This window comes from Pelobates fuscus, chromosome 6, assembly GCF_036172605.1.
Source record: "Pelobates fuscus isolate aPelFus1 chromosome 6, aPelFus1.pri, whole genome shotgun sequence".
In the NCBI taxonomy this organism is placed as follows: Eukaryota; Metazoa; Chordata; class Amphibia; order Anura; family Pelobatidae; genus Pelobates; species Pelobates fuscus.
This window is the reverse complement of record NC_086322.1, coordinates 302,932,150-302,944,433: the sequence shown is the minus strand read 5'-3', so window position 1 is coordinate 302,944,433 and position 12,284 is coordinate 302,932,150. Positions and strand designations below refer to the sequence as shown.

General features: G+C 37.7%; 1 protein-coding gene across 5 annotated transcripts in view; it reads right to left on the bottom strand.

The window, feature by feature from the left end:
- Positions 1-7,555: 7,555 nt before the first annotated feature.
- MYT1 (myelin transcription factor 1) overlaps positions 7,556-12,284 on the bottom strand; it is a 72,960-nt gene continuing 68,231 nt past the window's right edge. For all 5 annotated transcript variants that reach the window (XM_063459663.1, XM_063459667.1, XM_063459664.1 and 2 more), the window contains 2 exons: positions 11,860-12,003; positions 7,556-11,338 (listed from right to left, as the gene is read on the bottom strand). In XM_063459663.1, the coding sequence (XP_063315733.1) occupies positions 11,198-11,338; positions 11,860-12,003 (285 nt within the window). In that variant the 3' untranslated portion in view covers positions 7,556-11,197. The remainder of the gene's footprint in view (positions 11,339-11,859; positions 12,004-12,284) is intronic.

Sequence of the window (12,284 nt, the reverse complement as noted above, 5' to 3'; positions counted from 1 at the left end):
AATTGAAGAATGCTCAGGATGTGTATAAGGCTAACGCAGTAATGGAATTGAAGAATGCTCAGGATGTGTATAAGGCTAACACAGTAAAGGAATTGAAGAATGCTCAGGATGTGTATAAGGCTAACGCAGTAATGGAATTGAAGAATGCTCAGAATGTGTATACGGCTAACACAGTAAAGGAACTGAAGAATGCTCAGGATGTGTATAAGGCTAACGCAATAAAGGAATTGAAGAATGCTCAGGATGTGTATAAGGCTAACACAGTAAAGGAATTGAAGAATGCTCAGGATGTGTATAAGGCTAACACAGTAAAGGAATTGAAGAATGCTCGGGATGTGTATAAGGATAACACAGTAAAGGAATTGAAGAATGCTCAGGATGTGTATAAGGCTAACGCAGTAATGGAATTGAAGAATGCTCAGGATGTGTATAAGGCTAACACAGTAAAGGAATTGAAGAATGCTCAGGATGCGTATAAGGATAACGCAGTAAAGGAATTGAAGAATGCTCAGGATGTGTATAAGGCTAACGCAGTAAAGGAATTGAAGAATGCTCAGGATGTGTATAAGGCTAACACAGTAATGGAATTAAGGAATGCTCGGGATGTTTATAAGGCTAACGCAGTAAAGGAATTGAAGAATGCTCAGGATGTGTATAAGGCTAACACAGTAAAGGAATTGAAGAATGCTCAGGATGTGTACAAGGCTAACACAGTAAAGGAATTGAAGAATGCTCAGTATGTGTATAAGGCTAACACAGTAAAGGAATTGAAGAATGCTCAGAATGTGTATAAGGCTAACGCAGTAAAGGAATTGAAGAATGTTCAGGATGTGTATAAGGCTAACACAGTAATGGAATTAAGGAATGCTCGGGATGTGTATAAGGCTAACGCAGTAAAGGAATTGAAGAATGCTCAGGATGTGTATAAGGCTAACACAGTAAAGGAATTGAAGAATGTTCAGGATATGTATAAGGCTAACACAGTCAAGGAATTGAAGAATGCTCAGGATGTGTATAAGGCTAACGCAGTAAAGGAATTGAAGAAGGCTCAGGATGTGCATAAGGCTAACACAGTAAAGGAATTGAAGAATGCTCTGGATGTGTATAAGGCTAACACAGTAAAGGAATTAAAGAATGCTCAGGATGTGTAAAAGGATAACACAGTAAAGGAATTGAAGAATGCTCAGGATGTGTATAAGGCTAACGCAGTAATGGAATTGAAGAATGCTCAGGATGTGTAAAAGGATAACACAGTAAAGGAATTGAAGAATGCTCAGGATGTGTATAAGGCTAACGCAGTAATGGAATTGAAGAATGCTCAGGATGTGTATAAGGCTAACACAGTAAAGGAATTGAAGAATACTCAGGATGTGTATAAGGCTAACGCAGTAATGGAATTGAAGAATGCTCAGAATGTGTATACGGCTAACACAGTAAAGGAACTGAAGAATGCTCAGGATGTGTATAAGGCTAACGCAATAAAGGAATTGAAGAATGCTCAGGATGTGTATAAGGCTAACACAGTAAAGGAATTGAAGAATGCTCAGGATGTGTATAAGGCTAACACAGTAAAGGAATTGAAGAATGCTCGGGATGTGTATAAGGATAACACAGTAAAGGAATTGAAGAATGCTCAGGATGTGTATAAGGCTAACGCAGTAATGGAATTGAAGAATGCTCAGGATGTGTATAAGGCTAACACAGTAAAGGAATTGAAGAATGCTCAGGATGCGTATAAGGATAACGCAGTAAAGGAATTGAAGAATGCTCAGGATGTGTATAAGGCTAACGCAGTAAAGGAATTGAAGAATGCTCAGGATGTGTATAAGGCTAACACAGTAATGGAATTAAGGAATGCTCGGGATGTTTATAAGGCTAACGCAGTAAAGGAATTGAAGAATGCTCAGGATGTGTACAAGGCTAACACAGTAAAGGAATTGAAGAATGCTCAGTATGTGTATAAGGCTAACACAGTAAAGGAATTGAAGAATGCTCAGAATGTGTATAAGGCTAACGCAGTAAAGGAATTGAAGAATGTTCAGGATGTGTATAAGGCTAACACAGTAATGGAATTAAGGAATGCTCGGGATGTGTATAAGGCTAACGCAGTAAAGGAATTGAACAATTCTCAGGATGTGTATAAGGCTAACACAGTAAAGGAATTGAAGAATGTTCAGGATATGTATAAGGCTAACACAGTCAAGGAATTGAAGAATGCTCAGGATGTGTATAAGGCTAACGCAGTAAAGGAATTGAAGAATGCTCAGGATGTGTAAAAGGATAACACAGTAAAGGAATTGAAGAATGCTCAGGATGTGTATAAGGCTAACGCAGTAATGGAATTGAAGAATGCTCAGGATGTGTATAAGGCTAACACAGTAAAGGAATTGAAGAATGCTCAGGATGTGTATAAGGCTAACGCAGTAATGGAATTGAAGAATGCTCAGAATGTGTATACGGCTAACACAGTAAAGGAACTGAAGAATGCTCAGGATGTGTATAAGGCTAACGCAAGAAAGGAATTGAAGAATGCTCAGGATGTGTATAAGGCTAACACAGTAAAGGAATTGAAGAATGCTCAGGATGTGTATAAGGCTAACACAGTAAAGGAATTGAAGAATGCTCGGGATGTGTATAAGGATAACACAGTAAAGGAATTGAAGAATGCTCAGGATGTGTATAAGGCTAACGCAGTAATGGAATTGAAGAATGCTCAGGATGTGTATAAGGCTAACACAGTAAAGGAATTGAAGAATGCTCAGGATGCGTATAAGGATAACGCAGTAAAGGAATTGAAGAATGCTCAGGATGTGTATAAGGCTAACGCAGTAAAGGAATTGAAGAATGCTCAGGATGTGTATAAGGCTAACACAGTAATGGAATTAAGGAATGCTCGGGATGTTTATAAGGCTAACGCAGTAAAGGAATTGAAGAATGCTCAGGATGTGTATAAGGCTAACACAGTAAAGGAATTGAAGAATGCTCAGGATGTGTACAAGGCTAACACAGTAAAGGAATTGAAGAATGCTCAGTATGTGTATAAGGCTAACACAGTAAAGGAATTGAAGAATGCTCAGAATGTGTATAAGGCTAACGCAGTAAAGGAATTGAAGAATGCTCAGGATGTGTATAAGGCTAACACAGTAATGGAATTAAGGAATGCTCGGGATGTGTATAAGGCTAACGCAGTAAAGGAATTGAACAATTCTCAGGATGTGTATAAGGCTAACACAGTAAAGGAATTGAAGAATGTTCAGGATATGTATAAGGCTAACACAGTCAAGGAATTGAAGAATGCTCAGGATGTGTATAAGGATAATACAGTCAAGGAATTGAAGAATGCTCAGGATGTGTATAAGGCTAACACAGTAAAGAAATTTAAGAATGCTCAGGATGTGTATAAGGCTAACGCAGTAAAGGAATTAAAGAATGCTCAGGATGTGTATAAGGCTAACAAAGTAATGGAATTGAGGAATGCTCAGGATGTGTATAAGACGAACGCAGTAAAGGAATTGAGGAATGCTCAGGATGGGTATAAGGCTAACACAGTAAAGGAATTGAAGAATGCTCGGGATGTGTATAAGGCTAACACAGTAAAGGAATTGAATAATGCTCAGGATGTGTATAAGGCTAATGCAGTAAAGGAATTGAAGAATGCTCAGGATGTGTATAAGGTAACACAGTAAAGGGATTGAAGAATGCTCAGGATGTGTATAAGGCTAACGCAGTAAAGGAATTGAAGAATGCTCAGGATGTGTATAAGGTAACACAGTAAAGGAATTGAAGAATGCTCAGTATGTGTATAAGGCTAACACAGTAAAGGAATTGAAGAATGCTCAGAATGTGTATAAGGCTAACGCAGTAAAGGAATTGAAGAATGCTCAGGATGTGTATAAGGCTAACACAGTAATGGAATTAAGGAATGCTCGGGATGTGTATAAGGCTAACGCAGTAAAGGAATTGAACAATTCTCAGGATGTGTATAAGGCTAACACAGTAAAGGAATTGAAGAATGTTCAGGATATGTATAAGGCTAACACAGTCAAGGAATTGAAGAATGCTCAGGATGTGTATAAGGATAATACAGTCAAGGAATTGAAGAATGCTCAGGATGTGTATAAGGCTAACACAGTAAAGAAATTTAAGAATGCTCAGGATGTGTATAAGGCTAACGCAGTAAAGGAATTAAAGAATGCTCAGGATGTGTATAAGGCTAACAAAGTAATGGAATTGAGGAATGCTCAGGATGTGTATAAGACGAACGCAGTAAAGGAATTGAGGAATGCTCAGGATGGGTATAAGGCTAACACAGTAAAGGAATTGAAGAATGCTCGGGATGTGTATAAGGCTAACACAGTAAAGGAATTGAATAATGCTCAGGATGTGTATAAGGCTAACGCAGTAAAGGAATTGAAGAATGCTCAGGATGTGTATAAGGTAACACAGTAAAGGGATTGAAGAATGCTCAGGATGTGTATAAGGCTAACGCAGTAAAGGAATTGAAGAATGCTCAGGATGTGTATAAGGTAACACAGTAAAGGAATTGAAGAATGCTCAGTATGTGTATAAGGCTAACACAGTAAAGGAATTGAAGAATGCTCAGGATGTGTAGAAGGCTAACGCAGTAAAGGAATTGAAGAATGCTCAGGATGTGTATAAGGCTAACACAGTAAAGGAATTGAAGAATGCTCAGGATGTGTAGAAGGCTAACGCAGTAAAGGAATTGAAGAATGCTCAGGATGTGTATAAGGCTAACACAGTAAAGGAATTGAAGAATGCTCAGGATGTTTATAAGGCTAACACAGTAAAGGAATTGAAGAATGCTCAGGATGTGTAGAAGGCTAACGCAGTAAAGGAATTGAAGAATGCTCAGGATGTGTAGAAGGCTAACGCAGTAAAGGAATTGAAGAATGCTCAGGATGTGTAGAAGGCTAACGCAGTAAAGGAATTGAAGAATGCTCAGGATGTGTATAAGGCTAACACAGTAAAGGAATTGAAGAATGCTCAGGATGTGTAGAAGGCTAACGCAGTAAAGGAATTGAAGAATGCTCAGGATGTGTATAAGGCTAACGCAGTAAAGGAATTGAAGAATGCTCAGGATGTGTATAAGGCTAACACAGTAAAGGAATTGAGGAATGCTCAGGATGGGTATAAGGCTAACACAGTAAAGGAATTGAAGAATGCTCGGGATGTGTATAAGGCTAACACAGTAAAGGAATTGAATAATGCTCAGGATGTGTATAAGGCTAACGCAGTAAAGGAATTGAAGAATGCTCAGGATGTGTATAAGGTAACACAGTAAAGGGATTGAAGAATGCTCAGGATGTGTATAAGGCTAACGCAGTAAAGGAATTGAAGAATGTTCAGGATGTGTATAAGGTAACACAGTAAAGGAATTGAAGAATGCTCAGTATGTGTATAAGGCTAACACAGTAAAGGAATTGAAGAATGCTCAGAATGTGTATAAGGCTAACGCAGTAAAGGAATTGAAGAATGCTCAGGATGTGTATAAGGCTAACACAGTAAAGGAATTGAAGAATGCTCAGAATGTGTATAAGGCTAACGCAGTAAAGGAATTGAAGAATGCTCAGGATGTGGATAAGGCTAACACAGTAAAGGAATTGAAGAATGTGCAGGATGTGTATAAGGCTAATGCAGTAAAGGGATTGAAGAATGCTCAGGATGTGTATAAGGCTAACACAGTAAAGGAATTGAATAATGCTCAGGATGTGTATAAGGCTAACGCAGTAAAGGAATTGAAGAATGCTCAGGATGTGTATAAGGTAACACAGTAAAGGGATTGAAGAATGCTCAGGATGTGTATAAGGCTAACGCAGTAAAGGAATTGAAGAATGCTCAGGATGTGTATAAGGTAACACAGTAAAGGAATTGAAGAATGCTCAGTATGTGTATAAGGCTAACACAGTAAAGGAATTGAAGAATGCTCAGGATGTGTAGAAGGCTAACGCAGTAAAGGAATTGAAGAATGCTCAGGATGTGTATAAGGCTAACACAGTAAAGGAATTGAAGAATGCTCAGGATGTGTAGAAGGCTAACGCAGTAAAGGAATTGAAGAATGCTCAGGATGTGTATAAGGCTAACACAGTAAAGGAATTGAAGAATGCTCAGGATGTTTATAAGGCTAACACAGTAAAGGAATTGAAGAATGCTCAGGATGTGTAGAAGGCTAACGCAGTAAAGGAATTGAAGAATGCTCAGGATGTGTAGAAGGCTAACGCAGTAAAGGAATTGAAGAATGCTCAGGATGTGTAGAAGGCTAACGCAGTAAAGGAATTGAAGAATGCTCAGGATGTGTATAAGGCTAACACAGTAAAGGAATTGAAGAATGCTCAGGATGTGTAGAAGGCTAACGCAGTAAAGGAATTGAAGAATGCTCAGGATGTGTATAAGGCTAACGCAGTAAAGGAATTGAAGAATGCTCAGGATGTGTATAAGGCTAACACAGTAAAGGAATTGAGGAATGCTCAGGATGGGTATAAGGCTAACACAGTAAAGGAATTGAAGAATGCTCGGGATGTGTATAAGGCTAACACAGTAAAGGAATTGAATAATGCTCAGGATGTGTATAAGGCTAACGCAGTAAAGGAATTGAAGAATGCTCAGGATGTGTATAAGGTAACACAGTAAAGGGATTGAAGAATGCTCAGGATGTGTATAAGGCTAACGCAGTAAAGGAATTGAAGAATGTTCAGGATGTGTATAAGGTAACACAGTAAAGGAATTGAAGAATGCTCAGTATGTGTATAAGGCTAACACAGTAAAGGAATTGAAGAATGCTCAGAATGTGTATAAGGCTAACGCAGTAAAGGAATTGAAGAATGCTCAGGATGTGTATAAGGCTAACACAGTAAAGGAATTGAAGAATGCTCAGAATGTGTATAAGGCTAACGCAGTAAAGGAATTGAAGAATGCTCAGGATGTGGATAAGGCTAACACAGTAAAGGAATTGAAGAATGTGCAGGATGTGTATAAGGCTAATGCAGTAAAGGGATTGAAGAATGCTCAGGATGTGTATAAGGCTAACACAGTAAAGGAATTGAAGAATGCTCAGGATGTGTATAAGGCTAACGCAGTAAAGGAATTGAAGAATGCTCAGGATGTGGATAAGGCTAACACAGTAAAGGAATTGAAGAATGCTCAGGATGTGTATAAGGCTAACACAGTAAAGGAATTGAAGAATGCTCAGGATGTGTATAAGGTAACACAGTAAAGGAATTAAAGAATGCTCAGGATGTGTATAAGGCTAACACAGTAAAGGAATTAAAGAATGCTCAGGATGTGTAGAAGGCTAACGCAGTAAAGGAATTGAAGAATGCTCGGGATGTGTAGAAGGCTAACGCAGTAAAGGAATTGAAGAATGCTCAGGATGTGTATAAGGATAACAACGTAGAATTTTTTGCTTTTTTAAATTCCTTTTTTGTACTATAAACACAGGGTAAAATATTGTGTGCAAATAAATTACGAATAAGATACAAAAAGAAAAGCCAGACATTCACAAGTAGAATTTGAGTTTTATTTCTGAAGTGTAGTCAGGTTGGTTTTGTATTTTCCCTGAGGCCGGAATCACAGTATCGGAGAGATTAGCAGAGATTAACAGATAGTCTGTATCAGCCTTCAATGCAACCTTTTATTTTAAATTTTTTGATTTTTTTTTAAATTTTAAATATTAACAGGATTTCTTCACATAAACAATCACATTAACAGACTCACAAACATGACAAAATAAATATACAACAAGTTCACAAGTCCATTTTACTTAAATAATTAATAAATAAATACAGCATTTTTTTTCAATATACTGTCATCAGTGCCTGAAACATAGTGACCCTCTTCAGATGTAGAAATGGCAACGGTGAGTTCCGCAGAAAGCCACCAAAGTCATTTCCATCACCAAAAGAGTTACACAAATTAAAACAAAACAAAGGAATGAAAGTGAAGAAAAAAAAAATATTATTTTTCCCTTTTTCCCAGTAAAATGAAACAAAAACAAAAAAAATATCAAAACTCCTCCATTATAAAATATCTTTAAAAAAATTCCCATTGTTTAAAAGAATAAATAACAAAAATTTATAAAAAATAACTAGGTTTCATCAAAACTATTAGCTGTAGATAGCATTTTTTTCCACCCATGGAATATAATTTATTGTCAAAAGGTTATTATTAATTTATTTCTCTTATATTTAAACTCCTTTCTCCCTATTCACGTGTGGTATCCAGTTAAAATAAGTCCAACGAAAATAAATTGAATAAATTAACATAATAAATAGTAGAAGATCCACATATGGTTTTATGAATAAATTAGAAATTAAATAATTTACAAGATAATAAAACTAAGTTATCCGTGGAAGTGCAGCTGTTCTACTGGCAAAATACTAGCTGATTCTTATTCACAACTGGATTAGACTTTATGTACAAGAACATGTACGCAGTTTTAAGTCTTTTTTAAAAAATAAAAAAAAGATTACTTGCTGCCGAGGCCCAAGACATCATTTTGGATTACATGAATACAACCACCTGCTACATTAACCTGTATAGAATTTACAAAGGTCAAACTTCACTTTCTGATAAATTCATCTCTTTGTTCTATACATGCAGAACCATCGTTCCACCACAATTTTAAGACCGAGGTCTATGGTATTAGATGGTGGTGATTGTAATGTCATCTCCAGGTTAGCTGGAATCCTTGCTAAATAGGTTTTACTTATTTATTACCTACATTTACATGTATTGCTCTATCTGTACAGTGTGTGATCAAGACCTTCGAAACTTTACATCGAGAATACTCTCAGGGATATGTGCAGGTCTTATAGTGCACCGTGGAAGAGTTAAATAAATCTCTTTTGTACTCATCTCTACGGTGAATCTTTTCAATTGACCATCAGAATCCTGGCTAACCAGTCATCAGCTAAGGACACAGGGTACATTATGCAGAAAGCGCAATTAAACAGAATTCAGAGCCAGATTAAAACAGAGTAGGGCCCAGGTTGGGTCACTACATTGAGAGCTTATTTCCTGAACACATATTCAACAATGTGTAGGGGCAGAGAGCAGAATGTAGGCATTGCCCTATATTGACTCCGGATCCCAATGTCAGGTCATCTTCACCCACGTAAGATAAGTTCATAGGAGTTGTCAAAGTTGACCTAGTAGTTAATACAGCTCTAGCAGGAGTGAGTATAACTTTGATGCTATTTTAAAGCAGCTTTATAGTCTCTGTAGACCTTGGACATACAATATGTAGGTGTCCATTTCAAGCTTGTCTGCCAACAGCAAGCATGGGGCATCTAGCTTAACCTGCTAAAATTTAGCAATCAACCCATCTTCCATGCTGTAATATCAAGATTTACAAAGTAAAAACAAAATCTCTTCTATTAATTTGTACCCCATATCTCATCTCATTCTGTTAACCAATAATTGCTTGTCAAAAGATAGGTTACAATATATAACTCCCTGGCCAACAGAATGGAGAGTATTCTCTCTACTAGCTCAACCCTTCACTTCTTCTCATGTGGAAAGAAGAGCCCAATATATTATGTATGTCAAATTGCAGATCACGCAAGGAGAAGAACAGGTTGAGCCAGGACCATTTATGCCAAACCTGTACCTGAATTCCTGCCTGGTACAGGGTTTACTGCTAAAACGTATCTTCACTATACATATCCTACAGGGCTGCACTAAGAGAACCAAGACAGATAGAACTCTCGAAATTATAGACACTGGATAATGACACTAGGAACTGGCTCTCCCATATAGACAGAAGGTACTGGCCCTCCCATACAACAGAAGGAACTGGCCGTTCCATACAACAAAAGGAACTGGCTGCCTCATACAGATAGAATGAAGTGTCCATTCCATACAGACAGAAGGAACTGACCATCCCATACAATAGAATGAACTTGCCATCCCATATGGACAGAAGGAACTGGCCATCCCATATGGACAGAAGGAACTGGCCTACCCATATGGACAGAAGGAACTGGCCATCCCATATGGACAGAAGGAACTGGCCATTCCATACAGACAGAAGGAACTGGCCATCCCATACAATAGAAGGAACTGGCCATCCCATAGAGACAGAAGCAACTGGCCATTCCATACAGACAGAAGTAACTGGCCATCCCATACAATAGAAGGGACTGGCCATGCCATATGGACAGAAGGAATTGGCCGTCCCATATGAATAGAAAGAGCTTGCCCTTTCATACACATAGAAGGAGATGGCCCTTCCATACACATAGAAGTAGCTTGTCCTTCCATACAAAGAGAAGGAGGTGGCCCTTCCATACAAAGAGAAGGAGATGGCCCTTCCATACGCACATAAATACACACACCCACTCAACACCGCTTAAGTGACTTTGTTCTGGCAGCAAACTGGAAACCCATTCTAGAGGGGACACAGCTGCATGCCAGTTTGCACTGCGGTACGATTTGAACATCACCCCTACCCCCTGGTAGCGAGAAAGTTAAAACAGAAAATAAAAAATTAACGACGCAGCTGTAACCCCGAAAGCTTTCCCTGAGAACCTTTAACCCTTTGCGCTTCAGAAGGAATTACAGAACTGCTCATTTAAAATGTTTTTGTGAAAAATAAAGAAGATTTTTTTTTCTTGTGTATAATACTTGTCTTTTTGCTCCTCTGCCGGACCTTTCTATTAAAAAAAAATAATATTAAAATAAAAATAAAAAAATAAAAATCCTGATGGGTTCGGCAGATATCTTATCTGTCGAGATAAATCTTCTGTTTTGGCGTCTGGTTAAGTTTGGTCCAAGAATGAACCTCAGGGTTTTTGCTCTTGGTTAAATGGTCCACAATGTATCATCATACCCTGAAAATAGAAAGGGCAGGCTTTGTTCAGTTTGCAGTCAATCTGGCCCTTAATTGGTCATTAAAATTCATCTTTGTATCCTGGATTGCGTAAGTGAGCATGGTCCTTTCTCCTCGTTTTCCAGTATCAGGCCGATACATTTAAGAATAAAACAAAATAATTTATATTTTCTTTCAGCTTCGTTTCCAAATTGGCGTTCAACATTTCCATCCAGTTCCTCATTAATTTATTTAGTTTTTTTTTGTTTAGTTTTTTAACTTATTTTGGTCCTTTAAGTTTTGTGATTCAATGCACAAACCATTTGGCTTGTGGACCTGAATACTCAACTGGAAAATTCTCCCATTCCTATGTTACACCTGAATCCCTTTGACAGCTTGTTTGATGCTTTCGAGCAAAGCTTTATTCTCCGGATTGAGGTAACATTCCTGGTCGGTGTACATGTCAGTGAGTTTATTCACATAGGCATCGAAATTCTGTTCACTGATTGGCTCCTGTAAATAAAAAACAAACATTGAGCTTAACGACCAACCCCCAAAAAATCAATGCTCTAACACTGGGGCAAGCAAGAACTGTGTCTACTGAAATGATTGACACCACAATCATCTGGTGGCTTAAGATTAGGATATATGGCACCATACAAAATCTGATGTTTTTTCTTTATTGGCTTACTGTAAAAAATAAAAAATCCAAAACAAACAAGACAAACTACACAGACAGGAACAGATAACATACATTCCAAAAATGCAATTATAAGAATTGAATGACCCAAAACAGTATGTTGTAATTCGGTCTTTGCTGAATTACCAACATTTTCATTTTGTACAATTATTTTTATTAATATAAATTAATATTTAGTTTGAAGACGTTTCTCTACTATTCAATGTAGTTTAGGGAAACCGTGAGGTATTTTTACAACAGCATCTCTTTTTCCATTTATCCATTCATCCAACCACCCTTCCACCTGTCCATCCATTGACCCATCGATCCAACATTTAACATTTATATTCCGTACCATGTGAGGAAGGCGGATGTTGGTAAGACTTCGGATAAGGGCCTGACTTAGCCCAGAAAGTTCGACAAACATGGCTTCATTCTGCTCTTCTATGACCTTATTCTCTTCTTCTATATTTTTTAGGTTCTTCTCCATTGATGTGATCTGAAAGGAGTGGAAGAGAAGGAATGTCACCAAAATAAACTGACCATCTACCTAACCCACTGCTTCTAATATTGGTAAATAAATCACTTCCTCAGAATAAATCCCTTTTGGCAATGAACTGTTTTTTTTTATGTGTACGCCATGTTTACTAATGACCCTATAACACCATAACAATACCATCACCAGCCCATTGACTTTAATCGAAGACAATAGATGGGGAAAGGGAATGATTATATGTTACATTGAATGCAATCCTATTACTATGAAATGGTATTTGAAGG